The sequence below is a fragment of the Opisthocomus hoazin genome, chromosome 20 (assembly GCF_030867145.1).
Source record: "Opisthocomus hoazin isolate bOpiHoa1 chromosome 20, bOpiHoa1.hap1, whole genome shotgun sequence".
Taxonomy (NCBI): Eukaryota; Metazoa; Chordata; class Aves; order Opisthocomiformes; family Opisthocomidae; genus Opisthocomus; species Opisthocomus hoazin.
Window position 1 is genome coordinate 17,558,950 of NC_134433.1, and position 23,938 is coordinate 17,582,887.

The 23,938-nt window shown below is 41.0% G+C and overlaps 1 protein-coding gene across 8 annotated transcripts in view; it reads left to right on the forward strand.

Moving 5' to 3' along the window:
• Positions 1–23,938, forward strand: part of PITPNM3 (PITPNM family member 3) — a 126,371-nt gene that overhangs the window by 69,950 nt on the left and 32,483 nt on the right. For 7 of the 8 annotated variants that reach the window (XM_075439887.1, XM_075439892.1, XM_075439888.1 and 4 more), the window contains 4 exons: positions 2,022–2,257; positions 10,822–11,011; positions 13,839–13,958; positions 21,782–21,963. In XM_075439887.1, the coding sequence (XP_075296002.1) occupies positions 2,022–2,257; positions 10,822–11,011; positions 13,839–13,958; positions 21,782–21,963 (728 nt within the window). The remainder of the gene's footprint in view (positions 1–2,021; positions 2,258–10,821; positions 11,012–13,838; positions 13,959–21,781; positions 21,964–23,938) is intronic. The other variant, XM_075439891.1, reaches the window with a different exon arrangement.

Here is a 23,938-nt window from a genome sequence, read left to right on the forward strand (position 1 = left end):
GCTCCATGATCTTGCTGGGCACACAGGTGAGACTGACTGGCCTGTAGTTCCCCAGGTCATCCTTTTTACCCTTTTTAAAAATGGGAGTTGGGTTTCCCCTTTTCCAGTCACTGGGAACTTCACTGGACTGCCACAACTTCTCAAATATGATGGATAGTGGCTTGCAACTTCATCCACCAGTTCCCTCAGGTCCCACGGATGCACGTCGTGTCCCATGGACTCATGCACCTTCATGTTCCTCAGATGGCCTTGAACCCGATCTTCTCCTACAGTGGGCGGTTCTTCATTGTCCCAGTCCCTGCCTTTGCCTTCTGCGGCTTGAGTGGTGTGGCTGGAGCACTTGCTGGTGAAGACCAAGGGAAAAAAGTCGTTGAGTACCTCAGCCTTCTCCATATCCCGGGTAACCGGGTTTTCCATTTCCATCCTGAGATGGTCCACATTTCTGCTAGTCTGCCTTTTATCACCGGTGTACCTATAGAAGCTTTTCTTGTTGCCCTTGACATCCCTGACCAGATTTAATTCTATCAGGGCTGTAAGCTTTCCTAACCTGATTCCTGGCTGCTCAGACAGTTTCTCTGTATTCCTTCCAGGCTACCTTTCCTTGCTTCCACCATCTGTAGGCTTCCTGTTTGTGCTGGAGTTTGTCCAGGAGCTCCTTGTTCATCCATGCAGGCCTCCTGGCATTTTTGCCTGACTTCCTCTTTGTTGGGATGCATCGCTCCTGGCTTGGAGGATAGTAATAATCATGGGCTGAACAGAGATAGTGGCTTTGTGGAACAATACGTGATTCTCTCATTTTCAACAATTTCTCTGTCACCGTTATACAAGTACTGAAGTTACCAATTACTTTGTCTTATCCATGTCAACATTTTCACTCCTACCCCTCACTAAACTACAGCCTGAAGTGTGAATGTTTGTTTACTTGTCAGTTTTTCCGATTAATATTATTCTTGTTAAACTTGGAGCAATTCTTCTTATTTTATGTTTACTCTTGAAGACTGTGGATTTTGTTCCAGAACTTACAAATAAGTCCGAACGTTGCCTGATGCTCAGTATGTCACCCAATCTAGCAATTACAGTCCTCAGACAAATACAAGAAATATTACTGTTGTTTTTATTGTTTGTTCATATTTGGTCAGGAACTAGAGGTCTCCAGGAATCCTGTAATCCAAAGCGAAGAAGAAAATGGCAGTCAAGATTTAAAAACAAAAAAAAAATCTCCTAATCTTTTAACATATGTCCAAATTCTTCTTCGAGTGCACATAACTCTCAAGGGGTAAAGAAGGAAAAAAAGCTGAGTTGTGAGACATTCAATATGTTTTTCACGTGTCAAATGGATAACATTTATTCTATGGAGCACACTGATTATTGTCTGTGTATGCACGTATTCACATAATCATAAATGTATTTGGGAGGTTTATGAATATCAGCAATGATACATTTTTTACTCTTTCCATAAATGTCTGGGTAAGTTAGTCCCATTTTTCATTTTAATAAGAAGTTACAGATCTCAAAAGGCTGAGATAACTGCATTGTCTGCTTCTGCTGCATGTTTTCATTGTCAGAGAAATTTGTCTTTTTAGAACCTGTGACGATTTGAGTTAGAACCTTTCCAGTAAATGCAGCAGCCTCATTCACGATACTTAGACAGAGATTTGCTTAGACTGTCTGTGGATGCTGGAATTCTTCTCCAGTCTCAATAGATTTAAAATAGCTTCTGATGTACACAAAGCTTTTTATAATCTTTGTTGATCTGAAACCTACATCTGTGCTGCAAGGGTTTTCTGACAGAGCATAGTGTGCTCTACCTGGTTCAGACATACTTGAATTAAATGGAACACAGGGTGCACACACACATACTCCCTCTGCCCCCCTGCAATGAAGGCAAATATCACAAAAAGATCGCAGTGGGGGTGGGAGAAAAAAAGTCACTGCTAATGGCTTGTGAACATTGACACCAAGTATACCAACACTGTCCATAAAATTGCTTCCTCCCCTCTTATTACCTGTTTTTCTCACAGGAAGGAGTTCAACACCAGAACTGCAAGACTCATGTGCTAATTTTGATCTTGCATGGGGGGAACATTTTAGACACTGGAGGTGGCGACCACAACAGCAAGATGGCAGATGTCAACACCTTCAGTTCTGTGTTTGAGAAAGTGACCCGAGCCCATTTCCCAGCTGCTTTGGGCCACATCTTAATCAGACTTGTTGCCTGTCCAGCTATCTGTTCAGCAGCTTTCTCTCTTGTTTCCAAGTAAGATGATTTGCGTTTTCTAATGTTTTGCTTTGCAGTGTGGTTTCAAATGTCTTTCTGTGAGCTGTCTTTTTGATAATGAAATGTTGTGAATCCTTCTTAAGCTTTTGCTTACTGCAAGACTTGATACTATTTTTCACCCTTTTCTAAGTGAATGTGTTTGGTTTTTTTAAAAAACAAACACACACAAAAAAACCAAACACATACACACACAAAAAAAACAAACAAAAAAACCAAAACCCATGGTGGACTACAGCCTATTGTCCACAGGCATCCAAAAGAAAAATAAATCCAGAGGAAATCTGGACAGAAGAAGAAAACTGTGATAACTGTTAACTTTTCCTCCTCCCCAACCCCCCCCATTTGGCCCCAAAAAATCAGTAGTCAACTCTTCTCTTATTTTAAAATTGAAACTTAGCTAGATCTGCCTGCAGATATGCCAGCTGGTGTTTGTCTGTCTTATTTATTTGTTCATCATTTTACCATTGTAGGGACAGGGTGTTACAGAAAATGCTCCTTGTAGTTTTGATGTTTCCTGTTTTAAAAACAAAAATGACATATTGCTAACATTGGTTTAGGCATAAAGTAGAGATTGTGAAGTTGTGAAGCATTGCTGAGAAACTTAGACCTATGTAATTAAATTCTGTTTTGTACTGGAAACTGAGAACAGAAAGAAATATCTAAAACAAGAAGTGATTTAACACATCTTCTTGGTGAGAGAGAATTTACATGTGAACATGTTTTTTACATTTTTAGACAACAAAACGTTAGTATTTGTTAATTCCAAATAGCAGCTACTGCACTTTGAGGTCCTGTAGTGTTTTGTGGTAGACCACTCATCTATCATCATTAACCTGTAAGAATGCCGTATACAGAAATGTCTTGAATGGGCTACAAAGGATGCAGCTCTAGGAAGCAGTGCTTTTGGCTAATGATGGCTTCAGTTTGCAGTACAGCTAGGATTTGGTTGCATGCATAGTGAGAGGGGTCCGTTAGCTCTAATGGAATTTCCCATCTGAGCAAATCCGTTTGCTAGCTGGTGTAAGTGGAGATGGCACTTACTAACATGAGAGATGGGTAGTTTGCTTTAAGCAGTTTGGCAATTCACTTGTATGAAGGTGGATAGACCTCCGTTCAGGGCTTCTAGAGAGCAACTGGGAGAGAAAGGAGGATCCTGTGCATTGCAGTACATACTGGATCAGCTTTTCATTAATGAAGGCCACTAGGCAAGAATGCCTCAAACATCTTGTCATTGATAAAATTAGTGAATTTCTCAACTAGCATAACTATAAACTTAAATGAGCTATGGTTATGCTACATGACATTCACATTTACATTTCTAGCTATCAGGTCCGGTTTTGGTCTGAGACCAGATTCTGTTAGGAAACACCTACTAGTTGCTGTATGAAGCATAGATAATGATTTCATTTCAGGCAGTTGCTTATTAACTGAAAAAAAAAGGTATTTTGTGGGGTTTGGGATTTGGGGAGGGTTTGGGGGTGCTGGGATTTTTAGGGGGAAGTTGGTTGGGCAGGGGAGATGTTAAGATAATTCTCACAAAAATGTTTTAGTACGTGTCTCTTAGTGTCTGGCTTAATGAGATAGTTCATCAGATCACATTGGCATTAAGTCTAGTGGCTTTGTGAGATTCCTGGTAGTCATTTCTGCATTTGAAAATTATTGTTGTGTAAAAAGCTGCGATAGTATTTCGATATGAAACCAAGTCACTATGAAATACTAAATGCAGCTTTCGGAGAAAGAGTAGTTAGTGACTACATCTCAGAGACCTGCTCAGTCTAGTATTTCATAGAATCCTTTAGGTTGGAAAAGACCTTTAAGATCATAGAGTCCAACCGTAAACCAAACACTGCCAAGTCCACCACTAAACCATGTCCCTAAGCACCACATCTACACGTCTTTTAAATACCTCTAGGGGATGGTGACTCAACCACTTCTGCACTCAAAGCAAGAATGTAACTCTGAACTGTTAACCATGCATCAGCAATGATATGTTTTGAAGTTACTGGGTGCATGCTGATATGAAATGTATCGCCGCCTTGCAAACTATTACTACAGTTAATTTAAAAAATTGTTACATGTATGGAAGTAACAATTTCAGATGTGCACTCTTTTTGACAATGTTGTGAGATGTGAAAAATGACATGCAACAACTCCTTCACGAGAGGAAATATGGCCTTAGTTATAGTGTCCACTTCGGGATCAGGAGGTACGGATACTGTTCCTGGGTGTGTAACAAATTTCCTGGCTGACCATAAATGAATGAGAAAATCAGTTTGTCAGTGCCTCACTTCTCAGATTTGTTGAACAGAAACAAGGCTATAATGATATAAGAAGGATTTTTTCTGCCATTCACCAAAGACTTGACATAAAGCCTTGAGAAAGAAACAGAAAGAATACTGTCCGTATTGTGCCTCTAGTCCAGGACATAAGAGAAAAACCTAAGGCATGTAGGAATAAGAAAGTACTGTGATTAAGGTGTCTTCCCTGAAAGCTGGAAACAGCTATGATGAGATTTTAGTCTGACTACTGGTACCTTGTTAAGCACTAGAGGAGATGATTTATGAGGGAAGGAGAGTGATCTGGATGTTTCTCTGTCAGATTATGAACACCAAGGAACAAAGGCTGATCCTAGCCTATATGACTGAGGAGATGTTACACTTTCATTCCAAGCCTATTAAATGGCCAGGGAGCCTTAAAAGGTTTGTGCAGAATCGAGGACCATAGCAGCCATAGTGTAACCAATCTAGTTTTACTTGTTTCTCCCCACTGAAACAACTTTTCTGTGCAGCATGACTTGCACACTAAATGAATGAAAGTTTTAGCAGGTGGTGAGCAAACTTTCCACTGAGTGCTGTATGATTGACTTCCACATCGTTGTAATGATAATTGATTATATCCTATGAGTTCTGGTAGTGTAATTCTGATTGCACTCTAGTTCTGGTAGTTGCCCAAGCAGTATTCTAAAGCATAGCTGAGCAGATATAGAATATTCAGTAAGAGAAAGGATTAATGTCTTAAAATCTTTTTGATGTGTTATTTGTCCCCATGGCTCTAGTGAAATAAATTTAGAAATAAGAAATGGAATTTTCCATTGGATGTATCCACTTCAGTAGCTGCTCTTCCTCACCCACTTTTTCAGTCTTGAAATTTACTCATTAAATGTTAGAACCTTTTCAGGTAACATTTCTTTCCTTGGTGACTATTTTCCTTGACGTAAATATTTTAAATGGCATGATAGAAAAAGGAGAAAGAAAAACATGGTTGTGGGCTTGCTTCAACTCTTCTACAAATGTAAATCAAGAATAACTGAGGAGAGAATCAGATTTGCTTGGTTTCTTCTTTTCTAAGCAAAGAGAAACTTCTCTTGGCTTTGTCTGGGGCTTCCCCTAAGTGAGGGTCACTTTTATAGTCTTTTTGTTGCAATATAGTGCCCAGGGCTACGTTAGAACCTCATGTAGAGCAGAAAACCCTGCAGAAGGATTGAGGAGGTCAACAAACCATCTTTTGGACTATAAGATGCGGGAATGGTGATGCCTGCTTTCCAGACAACAGAGTGGAGAGATGGGGAATACATTAAAGTTCTGAAATACGAGCTGAACTTAAAGCTGTGACAGGCATATAGGAAGAAGAGGTGGCAGGGTACAGACCAGGCTGGAGGAATGCATGCCTGACCGTTTGCATCAAGGGGGAACACACTGAAACAACCAGCAAAGGAGAGGTGTATGTCCAAGTCACTGCCCTGTAAAGCAAGAGGACTGATAGTAGAAGAGGATGTGAAGCATCAAAGAGTGTTTTGGAGATCATCCTTGCCAATTTGGGCCACTGATTAGCACAGGGCTCAGCAGTGTCTCTTAGGTATCCCATGATGCAGTGGCTGTAGGTCTCAACTATCTGGAAGAAGAGCTGGTGGAGTAGAAGGAAGAGGGTGTGCTGGCAGCCCAAATGAACAGAGCTCCCACTTTCTTTCTGTGTTTTTTGATTCCCTCTTGTTGCAGCATACGGTGTTCAGCCAGATTGAAAATAGCCATGCTGGATGTTTGAATGTCTTATGGGTTCATTCCCAGCACTGACATAAGGTTGGTTTTGCCTTGGTATGTTCTTGCATGGAGCTGCTTGTGATGTACCCATTTGGGGCTGACAAAAGGAGAGATTAACCCCTGCTCTTACATTTCTGCAGCGTCATGCCAGCAGTTTTCACAGGCAGAACTCCAGGATGCAGTTGTGGAACATAAACTTGTGGTAAACATTCCATTAGGCAAACTGTGGGGGAGGAAGTGTGTTTTAAGTGACTGTAATGTTTCATAGAGGGTGAGCCAGATAACTGACTAAGCAGCAGCATGAGATTTCTTGTCTGGCTTGAATGTATCCTCCGTTTTCTGAATGTGCAGGCATAGTGCATGCCAAGGTAGTACAACCCTTTGTTTCCCTTGGCAGAAGTTTTGAATTACGCTGTGTCTTTGTGCTGAGTGCCTGGGTTCAGAGGGATTCCACTGGGACTTTTCATCTGAATGCACCTATGCCGTGCTCCCTGCCTTGCAAATAGTGGCATCTAGTAGATGTTTCAGATCATTTATTCTGGTCTGCTCTCATCTACTTCCATCACTTTCAGTTTCCTGTATCTCTTATATTGATCAGAAAGACACTGCTTGTGCAGCCTGTGTAGATTTATAATCTATGACTGATCTCCTGTGACACTTCTCTCCATCTTTTCTGCTAAGGACAGATAAGGGTTAAAACCAAGAATCACAGAATCACAGAGTCACAGAATGGTAGGGGTTGGAAGAGACCTCTGTGGGTCATCTAGTCCAACCCCCCTGCTGAAGCAGGGTCACCTACAGCAGGCGACATTCTTGTTCCAGCTAGATGACTTGAGAGCCATCTCTTCCCTTTTTAGGGAGAAAAATATCCCAGAGTGGATGAACTGTTATGCTTTTTATAGCTTATGTTTGATGAGTGTATGTTGATTCGCACCTCAGACTAGAACTCCTAAATTACAATATTACCCTAACTGGACAATAGTAATTGCAAGGGGGGAGGGAAGGGGAGAGGAGTTAAAAAAGACCAAACCAAAAGTTACATTTAGGAAGCATATGAAACTAAAGGGTTTTGTTGAATGAGTTTGGAGTGCTCAGCGCCTTGCATGTTCCTTGTGCAGTGGTGGGTCCTGCAGTGTAAGCTTTTGATGTTGCATTTTCCTGATAAATTTTTTAAAATACTTTTGTAATGTAATTAGAAAGTGTATGGAGAAGTCTAGTCATTATGGTTTGAGTATTTTCTATTCGTTGTTTTATTTCAGTCCTGAAAGTGGAGGAAATAAATGCATATTATGGCATTCAGAAACAGTGATAGCAAATCACTGGGACTGTCAGCATGTAGTGCCGGTAGCCAAACCATAAATTCAAAAGATTGTTGTATGACAGTTATCCAAACAAGTGTTACCATATTGGTGATTTCCCCCTCTGCTTTCTCCTCTCACCTCTGCCATGGTCAGGGATTGCTGACCTGAGAAAGTTTTGGTGAGGGACCAGTGTTTTGTCTTGATTTGCATCTAGCCAGATGCTTTCTGCATTTAGAATAAACTTTTATTCCCTTGTTCCTCCTTTCCTCGTCCCTCCAACCCAGGTTGAATAACCCCTCACCCCCTCATCTCCATGGTGCAGTCTCAGTTATCTGTGCTGGCAGATGTCACCGTGCCATCAATCGCTTCTCCTCTGGGAGCCAGGTGCACCCTTCCCCACCATGGAAGACCAGTTCTGTCTTGCAGCCTAGTCATTTGCTGCCTTTTATCAGGGAGGTGTTAGGTTCTAGCACTGGTGACTTTATCTGTCAGGCTTAGTGGTTTTAGCTGCTTCCTTGTGATTTCCCTCTCCATCTCTAGCCTTTGTGCAAGTGTGATGTTTCCAAGCTGGTGTTTTAGAAGGACCTCCTGCAGCATCCTGAAAATCCATCAAGATAACAAGACTTGAGCTCCTCTCAGCTCCAGCACTGATATTTTACCTGTTTGTCTCAGCTTCAGCACTAATACTTAGCATGTCACAGAATCACAGAATCACAGAATAGTAGGGGTTGGAAGGGACCTCTGTGGGTCATCTAGTCCAACCCCCCTGCCGAAGCAGGGTCACCTACAGCAGGCTGCACAGGACCTTGTCCAGGCGGGGCTGGAATATCTCCAGAGAAGGAGACTCCACAACCTCCCTGGGCAGCCTGTTCCAGTGCTCCGTCACCCTCAGAGGGAAGAAGTTCTTCCTCATGTTCAGACGGAACTTCCTGTGCCTCAGTTTGTGCCCATTGCCCCTTGTCCTGTCACTGGGCACCACTGAAAAGAGCTTGGCCCCATCCTCCTGACACCCACCCTTCAGATATTTGTAGGCATTTATAAGGTCCCCTCGCAGCCTTCTCTTCTTCAGGCTGAACAAGCCCAGTTCCCTCAACCTCTCCTCGTAGGGGAGATGCTCCAGTCCCCTCACCATCCTTGTAGCCCTCCGCTGGACTCTCTCCAGTAGCTCTTCATCTTTCTTGAACTGGGGAGCCCAGAACTGGACACAGTACTCCAGATGAGGCCTCACCAGGGCAGTGTAGAGGGGAAGGAGAACCTCCCTCGTCCTGCTGGCCACACTCTTCTTGATGCACCCCAGGATCCCATTGGCTTTCTTGGCAGCCAGGGCACACTGCTGGCTCATGGTTAACCTGTCGTCCACCAGGACACCCAGGTCCCTCTCCGCAGAGCTGCTCTCCAGCAGGTCCACCCCAAGCCTGTACTGGTGCATGAGGTTGTTCCTCCCCAGGTGCAGGACCCTGCACTTGCCCTTGTTGAAGCTCATCAGGTTCCTCTCTGCCCAGCTTTCCAGCCTATCCAGGTCACGCTGAATGGCAGCACAGCCTTCTGGTGTATCTACCACACCTCCCAGTTTGGTGTCGTCAGCAAACTGTCCCCTGTGATAAACAATTTCATCTCTTCCATATACTCTTTCAGTGGTCTGGATCTTTCTTCTGTTTGTGTTGCGTCTACAATAAAATAAATTGGAAGTAAAAAAACCCACCCCTCATTTCTAAGCCAGTTAGCTGTGATTAATTGTCTAGACAATAATTGCTCAATTTCAGTTTGATCTGCATTCCTTTAGGCACAGGATAAAAAAATTACCAGCTATTTATTTTTCCATTGACTCTGTTTTGTGTTGTTCTCTTGTGAATAGTGTTTGCATTTTACTTTTGTTCTGAAAACATATGCGGGTTTTTTTTCCATATCAAACATTCACTTCATAATTTTTTTTTCCTCCTGTGTTTCTCCCTCTCCCTTTCTGAGGTGTTATCTACCAATTGTTATAGTGAGGCCTTTTTATGTAGGTTTTAAGGTTTGTTTTTCATTTTTGAGAGTTTGTATTCATAATTGTATGTCTGCTGTGCATACGGATGATGTAATCAGCTAGGAAAATGAAGCTGTGATAATTGGTAAATTGACACAGCTTGGCAGACCAGCTCCAGGACACAGAAATTGTTATAATACTTCAGATGAAAAATACCCAATCATTGGAGTGCTTCAGCAAGAGGCAAGTGTGGATAAGTCCAGTGAGGCTCAGGCCAGCTTCCACACTTGACTATTGCAAGTTGTCTGTTCTTCTATTACCCTGGTAATAAGGATGCAGGTTTTAGCTAAGACATAGACTAATTCCATTTCAGGCAGCTTTGTTTTTAATATTGTGATAGCCTACCAAGTACCTAAAGAAAGTGACTACAAAATAGTGTTGAAGTTGCCTGCCTGCGGCTTTGGATAAACTTCAGGTGAGCTGAATTATCTAAAATACTTCTGATTTTTCTTTAATCTCTAAAGGACAGTCATCTTACTGTAAGAGAATCTGGCACACACTAGTGTCCCTTGCATCTTTGGCTCACCTTGAATTGTTTTCCCCACTCATTAATAAAAATCAGTCAAGACATGATTGGTGAATTCACTGAGAAACTTGCAGAGTGCACGTCCAAGCTAAAATAAAGCTGACATCCTCTGAAATCGAAGCTTGCGTTTTCAGTCAAGTCACCTCCTTTTTGCAAAATGTTACTATCCAAACATTTAGATATGGTTTCAGAGTGTGTGCAGCTTTGTTCCATCTTTTCGAAAAGAATGGGACAGTGGGGAATATATTTTTTTATGTTTTTGAACAATACATCTGTCACACTTGTATTCTAGGAAACAATATTCCCTTGTGATGATCGGATTCCATTCTTTGATATAGTAAATTGTTATATGAGGGGGGCAAAAAGTTGAAAAGGAATAATCTCTTTGCTGCTCTAAATTATGTCTTCTTCTGTGTGGATAAATGATATCAGGTATGTTTAACTACAGAAGTGCTTTCTAGTGTGATCTCCTTCGCATAAAGCAGTAACTCTATGATTTTTTAAGTAGTGGAATTCTATGAGGAAATGATCCTTTCTGTATTCTCTCATTGTGAACTGCAATAGCCCAACCTATTTCTGTTAATAACTGTTCATTCTCTAATGCTGTGTGCTGCCTCTTGAATCTTTCCTGATGATAGAATGTCCTTCTCTAGCCTAAATCCCTACAGCTATGACGAGAGCTGTCTCAGCAGCAGTGAAGACCACATCCCACTGGCTGCCTTGCCGTTGCTGGCCGTTTCATCCCCTCAATACCAGGATGCAGTTGCCATGGTGATCAGTAGAGCCAATCAAGTTTACAATGAATTTCTCAAATCTGCAGATGGGTCTGGTTTTAATGGACAGGTAGGACTATTTTCTCTTACATCAATGTAAAATTCCTTCAGAGCAGGGCTGTTTCTTTTTAGGCCATTGTGTTGAGGGTTTTGAGTTAGGAGTGTGGGACGATACTGCAAATATGATGAACAGATGTTAGCATGGGATTACCTATGTAAAATGCCTTCTCAGTGCCCAGCATGGGAAAGACACTTCTGGAATCCTGTGCAGTATCTAATGTGGGCTCACTCAATTAGTAGAAGATACTGTACTATTCCCACAAGCATTTTGATCCCTAAGCTCTTACTAAGTGTTGCTATGAACTCCGGTAATGTATAAGAGCTTTAGTTGTGCTGTAAGTGGTATGCTAAGCAGTGAACAAGCATGCTGCCCAAGACAAATAATAATCTATGTTACTGAGTTCCCCACACACCTGCTATAGCTGATAGAAAAGTTGAGACACCTCTGTCTAGGAGCGTAAAGAATCTAACGTTTAACTATTGCTATTTCTTTTTGCTTCTATCACAGTAGTAATAAAACAACTGACAATAAAGAAACTTAGAAGACAAATACTCAGTTGCCAGCAGTGTTGCAGATTTCCTGTAACTTTGGGAAATTTTTCTGGTGTGACCCACTCCCCAGTGAAGTCAGCTGCACACATCTTCCAGCTGACATATCACAGTTATTGTTCCTGCTTCTCCATCTTTAGACTACAAAAAACAGTACTTTCCTGCTTCGCATTGAATAAATACGATACTGCTACCCTGTATTACTGACATTATTGTGTGATGGGGCTTTCTGTGTAGCCAGAAACATGCAGTTCCTTAAAGTACAGTGATCTCCAGACTTCAGAAAAAGGAAAAAAACAAAAGACATTTAGTATAGAGTACAGTGTAATCTTTGAAGGAAGGGTTGTGTCTTATTACGCAAACAAATTCTTTTCCACAGCAGTAATAAGATTATGCAGTGGCATATTAGTATTTTTAGACTAAAATTTGGTGTGAAGCTAGTTTTAATACCCATAGTAAACTATTCTTGCTTGACACATAAAAACATCCCAGCTGCACTGACGGAACATTATGAAAGATGAGATAATATAAAGAATTATACCAGTTATAGAAACAATTGTGAAAACAATTGTCTCAATAGAAATGGAGTGTTACGGGATTTATTCTTTGACAAATCTACAAAGAAGTCTCCTTGGTGTATTTCACAAACTATGCTTGTTAATATTTCACATGAATAAGTCTGCATGGCCTCTGTATGCTCCACAGAATTTTCACCATCAACAACTTACCAGCATATTGTTAGAATGGAAGTGACTCCTGTGTGCTGTCTACAGGGCTTTGCTCTGATCCTTACATAGAAATCTCAGCTCTACCTCTGAATAAGTCCTGTGCTTCTAAAATACATAACATATAACCTGGCCCCAGCCTGTGCATATCTGTCCTTTCATGTTTTGGTCTCTTATGTCCAGTTATATTACAAATTAATTAGATCAGAGACTGCCTTTTTGTTTTTATACGATATCTGGAACAAGTAAACTCCACTATCTTACTGCCAATAATAATGAGGATTACAAAATGGAACAGTGAATTGAAGGAGATACTCTTAATCCCACACAAAATGTGCTGTTAATTCTATTGAGGTTACTTCTATGATATAATTTTCAGTTTTTTGTGGACTTCTTTGTGTGATGGAGGAATTTGAAAATCAGAAAGTAAATCAGCATGCTGTTCAATTGTATACAACTATAGAATCAGAATTGTCTTAGCATAGATGATACCTTACTGTATTTTGATATTTTATTTTTTTAAATGTTTTTATTCTAAGAAATTTGTTTAGTTAAGAGAGTGTGGTATGTGGAGATGCGCTAAGAGAAGTTTGAGTTTTTTCCCTGCCTGCATCTTGAAGCACTCGCTTTTCTTAACTTAGTTCACTTTGAAGAAAGCATGCACAACATCCTGTTATCCAAAATTTGTTGTTTAGTGTTGTAGCCAAGCTGAGGCTAGAAGCTAGTTAAGGTTTGTAAGGAGAGGTAATGTCTTCTTTTAAACTACTTGGAGTTGGGAACAACAGACTAGACATTTGCTTCAGTTTGAGAATTGGAGAGAAAGGGCTGCTGGAACCTGTGGAACTGTGGGAGTTGTTATCAAGGAGAAAGGTAAGGCAGCTGTTACTCATCCTCAGACACAGGCAGGGGGACGGGGGAAAGAATCATCTCCTGTGGGAGGGTGAGGTGTTCAGTGGATTTGGCTTGTGAGGTAGATTCTAGTGTGCCATAAATTACGCCAACTATGGAGTTCACAGTTTTGGTACTCTATGTATTTTAATTCCCGGGTTCATACTTTGAAGGTACCTTGTTATATTTATATTAAATGTCAGACAAGAGTGAATCTCTCTGCTTATTACCTCATTTAAAATTTCCATTCCCTTCTCCTGAAAGGGGAGTATCAATCTGGTTTTAATCTGTTGAGATCCTCTTCCCTGTATGACTCTGAAGGAAATGTTAAGTGGATTGAAATCTTTGTGAGACCAGATGTCTGGTGATTTGGATGTTTTGAGCTGGAATCTGGCTGCAAGCACCTGGAAGAATTGTAACCTGTTTGGCAGAACTCCCAGCTGGTCAAAATAGTCCCTGGGACAGATAGTCTAGGCATAGGGCATATGTCTGGAGACAAAGGAAGCGGGAGAAAGTGTCTACACATTTTCAGCTGCAATAGGAACGGGGAGGGGGGGTGAAGGAAAGGGACAAGGGTGTAAAGTAAGACAGTGACTCCTCTGCAGTGCTGTGATGCTTTTTGTTTCTTTTAAAACACTTGCTGCATCTCCCCAAAAAATCTTTTTATTTCCTCAGGTGTGTCTCATTGGTGACTGCATTGGAGGAATTTTGGGCTTTGATGCCATCTGCTATAATTCTAATACAGCTGATGAGAGTCGGAACAGTAGCAGGAGAGGAAGCATCAGCAGCATCCAGGTGAAGAGAAAAAATCCACACAGGCAAAACCCTGTAGATTCATTCTCTGGAGGAAATCAGCTCCATATAAACCAGAGAAAATTTAAGGATTTGGTAAATTGCCATGATAGGACAGGATTTTGCTCATACATCAAAAAATTGCTGTCTGAAAATTAAGTCTGCAGCTTCAGTTTTATGATATACAGAAATCACTAGTGAAGGCTTTGTCTGTAAGTCTTCAAAGTAGGGTTACCAAGTGCCCTTTATTGTATACCTAACTGTAGATGCAAACATATCCTCTCTCAGTAATCTCTGGTAGGCTCCTGGTTTTGCCAAAATCTTTTATCTTTCTTTATATCATTCTTTTTATTTGTTCTTGTAGGGTCTGGAATTCCTTATGCTACTGGCTAGGGGTAGTCTAGCATTAAGATGTGTTCATGGATAAGTTTTAGTAACTGGTGAAAGAATGCCTCCTAGCTGATAAGGAATGCAAGTCACCCGAGGATCTGTGAATGGACCACTGGGCATAACAGTGTCTGTAGAAGTGCTACATTTGGACAGAAGAGAGGATTAGTTCTCAGTGTGATCCAGGAAGGATTTTATGATAGTAAAAGCACAATTTTTTAAAGTAATGTTAGCACGTCAGCTTTTTTGTTGTGTGCAACACTTCAGAAAGAAAATTGAAGTTCCAACTAATCTTACGTACTTCAGACTGAAGTAGATATGGAGAGGGGATATGGTGTATTAGAGCTGACACTGAGCGAGGTGCCCATGCTCCATTCTTTGACGGTTTTGTGACCCTGGCAAAATTGTTTCATCTCTTGACTCTTTAGTTACTTCTTTCCTCAAAAATGGGCTCAGTGGTACCAACCTGCTTGGTTCAGTTGAGTGCTATGTGCGATGAGAGTAGTCTCGAGCAGAGGCATCCTCTAAATGTTTCCAGGAAGGAGAATTACCATTCATAACATGGCTCTGGATTCTCAGCAGCCAGCTTTTGATAGTACCAGCACTGAGGACGGTGCATTGCAAGCAAAGTAAATAGAGAAATGGTCCTCCTGGATCCCAAGTCCTACACTGGGGTTGATTGTGCAAGGGCTGCTGATGAATCTGAGAGATGGGATCAGGCTTTAGGGAGTATAGGTTCTTTTGACTTCCCTGCTCTTACAGTTTCAACTTTCCTGTATTCCTCTCCCTCCTGATACCACAGAGCTTCTCTTCCCATTCCTCTCTCCATCTTTTCACTTTTCTCCTCCCACCTTCATCTTGACTGCTCTGTGTGTTCAGAAGAGGGAAGTATTCTTTTCCTTCCTTGTCTTGTCTTTCTGTCCATTGTTCTCAGCTTGCTCGTGTGAAACACGTTCAGAAGGACTTTTTTTTACTGTTGTGTCGTGTCCCCCGTCCCGTTCCTCTCCCCGTGCCCCCTTCCTTGGTGTCTGCAGTAGAAATGGATCTCACTGGAAGAGTTGGAGACACAGAAATATAAGACAGTTTTTTACTTTACCATTTCACAAATGTCAGGGGCATTTGTGAAATGAAACTAGTTGGAAATAAGAATGAGACTGAGGTATTCTCAACCATTGTATTTTATGTTCTGGTTGTGAACCATGAAAATAGAGTAAATGAGGTTTATATAGTTCCCTTCTTACTATGTTTGTTTCAAAGTGGTCTGTGATATTAAGGTAGATTGGTGATGCAGTGACCATTACATTCTCTGAATAGTTCGCAGTTTTAGGCACTAGAAACTTCTTTTTGGAGAGAGAGGGCCTGTTAATTTAATGAGGCAGTGTAAATAAGGAATTAGAGTAGTACATTCTTCTACTACCCCAGGTATTTGTTGGTTTGTGCATTGTAGTCTGTTTTGTGTATTTTAGTTTCCAATATACGCTAAATAATCAAGTCAGGATTATCCATAATAGGTAGTGACTTCTACATTGTAGGCAGAAGTGTGAATGATTACTGAGATCATTGTTATTGTTCTGTGTATGTCCTTGTACAGGGCAGTATTGGAAAATTTACCTGTGTGTTCATTAAAAATATCTGCAGTAGAGCAAATGTCACTCTGCTCAGACCAGACTAGTAACTCTTGCTCTTTATAAATCAGTTACATTTGTAAATGTCAAAATACTTAAAGAAAGCCAGTGGTGGTGATGTCATCATCATCATATCACTCCTTGGGTTACTAGAGGACAGAAGGATGAAGTGAACTTGATTAGAAGCGGAAACCCAAACTCTTATATTAGCAATCATAAAATCGTAGGTTGGAAAACACGTCTAAGATCATAAAGTCCAACCATCAACCCAACACCACCATTCCTACAAAACCATATCCCGAAGTGCCACATCTACACGTTTTTTAAACACCTTCAGGGATGGTGACTGCACCACTTCCCTGGGCAGCCTGTTCCAATGTCTGACCACTCTTTCAGTAAAGAAATTTTTCCTAACATCTAATCTAAACCTCCCCTGCTGCAACTTGAGGCCACTGCCTCTTGTCCTATTGCTAGTTACTTGGGAGAAGAGACCAACACCTGCCTCACTACAACCTCCTTTGAGGTCATTGTAGAGAGCAATAAGGTCCCCTCTCAGCCTCCTCTTCTCCAGACTAAACAGCCCCAGTTCCTTCAGCCGCTTCTCATAAGACTTGTTCTCTAGACCCCTCACCAGCCTTGTTGCCATTCTCTGGACACTCTCCAGCAACTCAATGTCTTTCTTGTAGGGAGGTGCCCAAAACTGAGCACAGTACTCAAGGTGCGGCCTCACCAGTGCCGAGTACAGTGGCACGATGACCTCCCTACTCCTGCTGACCACACCATTCCTGATCCAAGCCAGGATGCCGTTGACCTTCTTGGCCACCTGGGCACACTGCTGGCTCATGTTCAGCCAGCTGTCAACCAACACCCCAAGGTCCTTTTCCACTGGGTAGCTTTCCAGCCACTCCTTCCCAAGCCTGTAGCGTTGCATGGGGTTGTTGTGACTGAAGTGCAGGACATGGCATTTGTCCTTGTTGAAACTCATACGGTTGGCCTCGTCCCATTGATCCAGTCTGTCCAGATTCCTCTGCAGAGCCTTCTTACCCTCAAGCAGGTCGACACTCCCGCCCACCTTGGTGTCATCTTCGAACTTACTGAGGGAGCATTCAATCCCTTCAGCCAGATCACTGATAAAGATGTTAAACAAGACCAGACCCAAAACTGAGCCCTGGGGAACACCACTTGTGACTGGCCGCCAACTGGATTTAACTCCATTCACCACCACTCTCTGCGCTCGGCCATTCAGCCAGTTCTTTATCCAGCGAAGAGTACACTCATCCAAACCATGGGCAGCTAGTAAGCACTGTACTTGGTTGGAAACACTGTCTCGTAGAAGAAGAAGGTGGTTCTTTTTTGTTGCCACATCTAAAATACTTGTAATTTAAAAGTGGACAACTCTTCATTAGGATGAATAGAGAAAGGTGACAATTTGCTTCACATGGATCAAGGATAAATAAAAGCCACCTGTGGGTGACTGATTCAAATCCCAGTATTGATACCATTGTACTGCATATGAGATTTTAATTGTGACATGTGAGGCAGTTCAATGTAGCAATGGAAAACAAGCTTTTTAACTGTTTAAAATGCAATGAGTAGTCTCTATAATGATCACCTTAACCTTCTTCCGGTGTGTTGTCTAGTGTCTTTTAAAGTGGTTTAGTATATTTTTTGGAACTATATCTCACTCACTGATCTGGCTAAGATAAGTGGTGAATTGGCTCAGTCTCTTTTGCAGTATACAAGAAAGACTGTGACATGCTCAAACCAGTGAGATTAAAATCTGGCCAGGTTTTTCAAATAGGTTTGAATACAGGACTTCTTAAGAAGACTTTTTTTTTTTTTAATATATCAGACTACTATAAATTCAAACACTTTCTCTTCACTGTGACACCACAGTGTGCAGACATTTTGACGTACTCTTAGCATCTGATGTAATTTTCACCATTCGGATGCAGAGAAGGCCCAGATGGTCTAGAGAAATTAATTTCTCAGTGATAGTTCTTCTCATGAAATAACCTTCTGTCTCTGTGAAATGGTTGCCAGGCTTTCACTATTGAATGGCTGTGCAGTAACATGTAAAATGAATTTGGTCCCTTTCAGTCCCCAAGGCACTATGACATGAACAGAATGTTCACGCGATAAAAGCCAGCTCCAGAACTGGCACTAACTATAGTTCCCAGGTTCTTGGAAATGAGACCAAGTATTCACTTGTCGCAGAAGCCAGGAGGTCCTCTTGGCTGTTCAAGACTAGAGATGGAACAGTGCAGGAAGGTTCATCTCATAGATCGTATACTACTTCTGTCTTGCTTTCACTTTCCTGCAACTGATCTGTATAATTCTGGAGAACAGATTAGGTTCTTCAGCATCTCTTCCTGACATGAAATCTCACCCCACATGCACAAGGCTGCTAATGTGCTCCAGTACTGAGTGAGGTTATGGGAAATATCTGACCTATGAACATGTTCTTTTTGTAGCTTAAGAGAAGGAAATTCAACCAGCATGTTTTCCATAGTCTGTCTGCATGACTTTGGGAAAGTCTCTTGATCTGTCATGTCTCAGTCCTCATCTACAAACCTTGCACTCTTTCTCACATGCTTTGTTTTGTCTAGTTGGATTTTACACTCTTTGCAAGTTGATTAAAAGGACGGAGCATGATAAAGTCTATTTTCACTTGCGGCATTTGCTGTTATAAATTGAGAAGAGTGTTCCAATGACACTTCAACAGTGTAATGCAGTGGCATAATGCTATGTACAAGAAAACAGGTGCAGGGAGCACTGATGGAGAAAATGTAAATGAGCGTGGGGAGAGAGTTGTATGCAAGGAGGAAAAGAACAACTTTGAATCCTGCTCTCTTGTACAATGCCTAGCCAATTTCCTAGTGACCTTCCTTAGGGTCACATCACAGAGATCTAGTCCTGTGTCTTCCTAAAATTATTTTGTTCTTCCCTCGTTGAACTGTGGCATGTATGCTTTGAAGACCGGAGTTTTACACATAGAAAATAAAGTTTTAAATATGTTGGTTTTGACCAGAGAAAATTAAGGCTTTCTTCTGCAGTGAAAGAATAGCATGTCATGTCCTGTTATTTTGCTTTAGGTGGTGGTTATTATTCCGGAGTTTAACAGAAAAAAAAAAAAAAAAAAGGCTAAAAAAAAAAAAAAGGCAGATAGCATTTTACTGTGTCTCAGAAAGAAATGTCGTGCCCAGTAAATCACCATGCACAACGGAAATGCTAGGTATACTAGGTTAACCTTAATGGTAGCAGCACAGAAGAGGGAGCTTGATGCTTTTCCCACACAATATTTTTCCAAGACTGTCAAACTCCTGCAAAATTTGACCTGCCTGAAATTGCCTTATGACACGAGAGAAGAACACACCCTCTGCAAGGAGAACCTGTTATTGAAGCTTAGTGGACAAAGGTGAATTGTTGCTAGCTTTCAGGGATGAAGCTTCCATTACAAAAAGTCTTAGCTAGTTCTGTGGTGACATAAGCTAGTTTTTAAACACTGTGGAGAAACATGTATGTGACTAAAAGAAAAGTATTTGGTGTTACATTACTGTCAACTCTATGCCTTTCCAACAGCCAGCCTTCTTCCTGAGACCACCAGGAAATTAAGACCTAAGCAAAAATATTTAGTCATGTTGAGTTCCTTGCATCTGCTTTCTTGCTCTGGCACCTTCAAGGGTTTCCATTTTTCACAATCCATTGACAGGAATTCCTTTTTCAAAAGTAACGGGAACCAAGATGCTGACATATCTGCCATGTGGTTTTACCAAAGAGAGACTTAAAATGTCACCAAGGTTTTGACGAAACTCTGAACATTGACAGCACTGATAGAGTTTTCAGAAGTCACTGATGGTATGATGTTTAAGAGCTTAATCTACAGCCCATTTAAATCAATGGATTTCTCAGTGCATTTTGTGGGCTTTTGTTCAGTTTCTAAAAATTCCCATTCACTTCCATTTTGTGTGCCACCATGAATATCCTTATGCACTCTAATAAATTTATTCATAGTAAAAACACCAAATCAGAGTTTTAGGCAAAGGTTGCACAATACTTATAGCATGCAAGTTACAATTTAAAATCATAAATATATTGCATTTTCGTGGACTGTTGCTTGGGAACAAGCTAGACATGTGAACTCATCAGGAAGGCTAAGAGGTAAAAATACCTTTGCTGAATCAGTTTGAGATAATAATGAGACATGAGCAGATAAAGAAATGTTTTTCACTTACATTCTGAGAATTCACCTATAAATAGTTACTCTGTAAGAAACTGTGGCAGGAGCACTTCACTTATAGGAATTTTGGCTTTGAAAGGTCCCTGGTGTTCTGGATAGAGTTGCTAAAAAGGACTGATGTCACAACAGAGCTTCAATGTAAGGCTGTAAGTTGTGGGGCAAATCAAGCTAAGTAGAGTCAGTGTCAGGCTGAAAAATAAGTTACTAGTTACATAAAAAAATAGAAGTAGGGCCTGTAGTTGGTTGTGGCTTGAACTCAACAGAAGCACATATTTTAGGTGGAGAGTTTATTTTGGTTTTATATCACTTTAGCACACAAAACCATGGGGGCAGTCAGCTGCCAACACACAACAGGAGCCCTCACCTCCTACTTGGCCCTGTGAAATAGTGCTCTGAACTCATGAACAGTAACAGCTACAAGAAGCAAGGATTAAACACTGTAGATACATTAGTGTTATACAAGCAAGGTCCTAGATCTTACACAACTTTAATATGAAAGTTGGCGTGATGTGACTTTTGCTGTGTTACTATGAAATGTAGAAAGAGATTCCTACACACTCTTAAGTTTTTTTTATTGTACCATCACAGGAATAATGGTCTGTGAATATGCTGGTCCTAAACTAATCTTCTGCAAGTTATTAAGATGCTAATACTAGTGGTATCATATCATCCCATGAATTCTAGTACTGCATTGTAAGAGTTAGTAGAATATGGATGAAAACCAGTAATTACACAATTAGAAGGGGGTTAACTGTATCTGTTCTCCCAGTGTGCCTTGATAATGTTTGTATCTTTGAAGTTTTGTAAAAATAGATGTCAGGCATTTTCACACTGTCTTTTTTGTTGGTCTGAATAGAAGGAGATTTACACAGAATTGGATTACACAGTTGTTAGAAAGAGTCATATCTTGTATGCCTCATGCACCCAGATGTGATGCATGAATGGGAGGATTCAGTCCAATGGCGTTTGTTTTAAAAAGCAGCATTTGCACTGGCTGCTGAAATGGATGCAGGAAATAGAAGTCTGGGGCTAGTAGGCATGTGTCAGGCAGGATGCTGGTGCAAGCTGCAGAAGCGCTGGAGGAAATGAACAATAAATAAATCTGTTTGCTGTTTTAAGGGGTACCTTAAAGATGTGGTACCACTGGTCTCCTCTTGCATCCCACAGAAGTTCACATTCTTAAAAAATCAGGTCCCACATCTGTGGAACATGGTGAGGAAGGCCATTAATATTGTAATGGGCATTTTGTGCACTCAGGTAAGACCCCTTCTGATTACCTTATGATATTTATAGTCTCTAAGAATAATGAAGTCATGAGGGATAAGCTTTTGTGTTACTCCCCACCCCCACCCCCCCATTTCTGGTTCTCCTTTCAGCTTTTAGGCTATACATATTACAGGGAAATTTAGTCTTCACCTCTTTCCTTCTCTTCTACTGCAGAAAGGAAGTCTAACCCCTTTCACCCTTTCTTGGATAAAGAGAAGTCAAATGTATAAATGCAACCATTTCATATAAGCTCTGTCGTATTTTGGTCACTGTCTAAATCTTCCTTTTGCTCTGTTCATTCTCTGAAGGATAATCCCCTCTTAGCAGAGGACTCCAGTCTGGGTGGCAGCAAACGCCTGAGCAAAAGCAATATTGACATCTCGGGAATCATGGAGGATGAGAAGCCAAGGCAGCCGTTGCCTAGGAAACAGAGTGACTCATCCACCTATGACTGTGATACTATAACCCAACATCATGCTTTGCTGTCTAGGTAACTAGTGTTTGATGACTGAGTAAAGGAAATAAATAGGCTTGCCATTGAATGGAGCCTGTCAGCACCAGAGCAACAGAATCATTTTTATTGTATGGGTTGTGTTTCTGGAGGTTTGCTTAAAGTCCCTGTATATTCCTCAGAGAAAACCATAGGTATAGTGGGTCTAGTATGAACTAGTGGAGAGTGTTTTATTTAATCTTTATTCAGTTGTGAGAGTTTTGACTATTCAAAACTGAATGCAAGTAGTTACATTTCTTCAGTGCAGTCTACACAAATCAAGATGGATGAAAGCTTTACAGTTCTAAATTTCTGTTACATTTTTCTTTCTAAAGATCCCTCTGACTTCACTTAACAGGCTTTCTACTATTCTGTAAAGAGTGAGATAATTGCTTTAGGTGCTCCCATTGGTCTATGAGCTGTTCGGATCAGCTTTAAAACAAATTTTAAAAACCTGCATAAACATTTGGCTTAAATGAAGAGGAGGATGGGGGAGGAGAGATAACTTAATTAGTTTTCCTGGATCCTAAGAAACCTTTAAAATGCAGATTTGATGGGAAGAGAAGCATTGCCTTTGTCTCGTTGTTTCTGCCTGTTCTAAGCGACTTTTTTTTCACATATCTGAATTCTTTGTGCTTTTTTTCCTCTATCCATCATCTTATTTCCTTTATTTCATTGGGAGTAATGCAGAGGGAGAAGTCTTACTGTGTATTAAAAGTTTCAGTTCTGCTACAGTTGAGTATAGTGCAGACTTACTGCTGTGCTTTACTGCAAGTCTGGCAGTTTTGTTAGTAGCAGTTTAAGGCAATTTTATTTTCTTGTTTTGACTGAATGTACTTTGCTTTGCTTTTGTTGACTACTGTGCTTTTATTTTCAAACCCTTGGGTTTTCTGGATATCAATATGTTGTAAAGTTTCTTCTCTCTGAGGCAGAATGGTTGTTTTTTGCTGGTCTATGAAAACGTGAAGATTTTTTTTGGTCAGTCACTTTTAGGTTTTTGTATAGAATGAGTACCGTGTTATGTTTAAAGCACAGTGTTGGCTTATATAAAGCACTTCAGACTTGAGGAATAATAGGATAATTAAAAGACAAAGATAACAGTTTTCTTCCAAGCCTTTTTTCATTTCCTGTGTATGATTTTAAACAAATCTTTACATGCAGCTGTACTGAAGCAAGCAGATAGAAAAGTGTTACCTTGCATTCACATTTTGGACACCTCAAACTTTAGGCTGTTGCTAAGTTATTAAGGAATAATTGGACAAACACAGGCTGAAGTTGGCAGAAAAGATTCCTTGGTAAGATAACGGGAGCGGGGGAACACAAATCAGACCAAACCGTGTCATCCTCTGACCTGCCCTATACGTAGTGAGAGATTCTAAGCCTTTGGTTTCCTGTCTGTGAGACTGGTGCAAGATCATTAAGACTTTTTTCCCCGTGAGCTCATGTACTGCAATGTAGAGGTGATGTGTCTGTGTGAGTAATGAGGTTACAAAGATCACTCTTTAACACAGAAATGTCCTTGTCCTAAACGCTGTGGTTGTGTTTCAGTATGTCAGCTTGTGCTTTTTGTCTGAGTGCTTTTGGCATAGAGAGGTAACTCCTAAATGCTGTGCCAGTGATGGATATAATTATTGGCTTTCTTCATTTCTACCCAAAAGGGGCCCTAAGCTTGGTTGCCAGAGTTTCAGTTAATAACACCAGGTTGTAAACTGAAAATGTCACTAGGTCTCAGGCTGAAAGAGAGGCCTGAGGTCTTGACCTGATTTGGGACCATTCTTCAGGATTTCTGGATTTTGATCCACGCTCGGCCACTGATGGTATAGTGTGCAGATAACTCCTGAGGGCTTCAGTTATGGCTCTGGTTGAAGTCAGCGTGGTCAGCATCTCTGATTCAGGCTCTGCACACTCTGGAGGCACATTCTGCTCTGTCTCATGACTGGACAGCAGGTGTATATGCTACTTTTCTGCTTCTGAA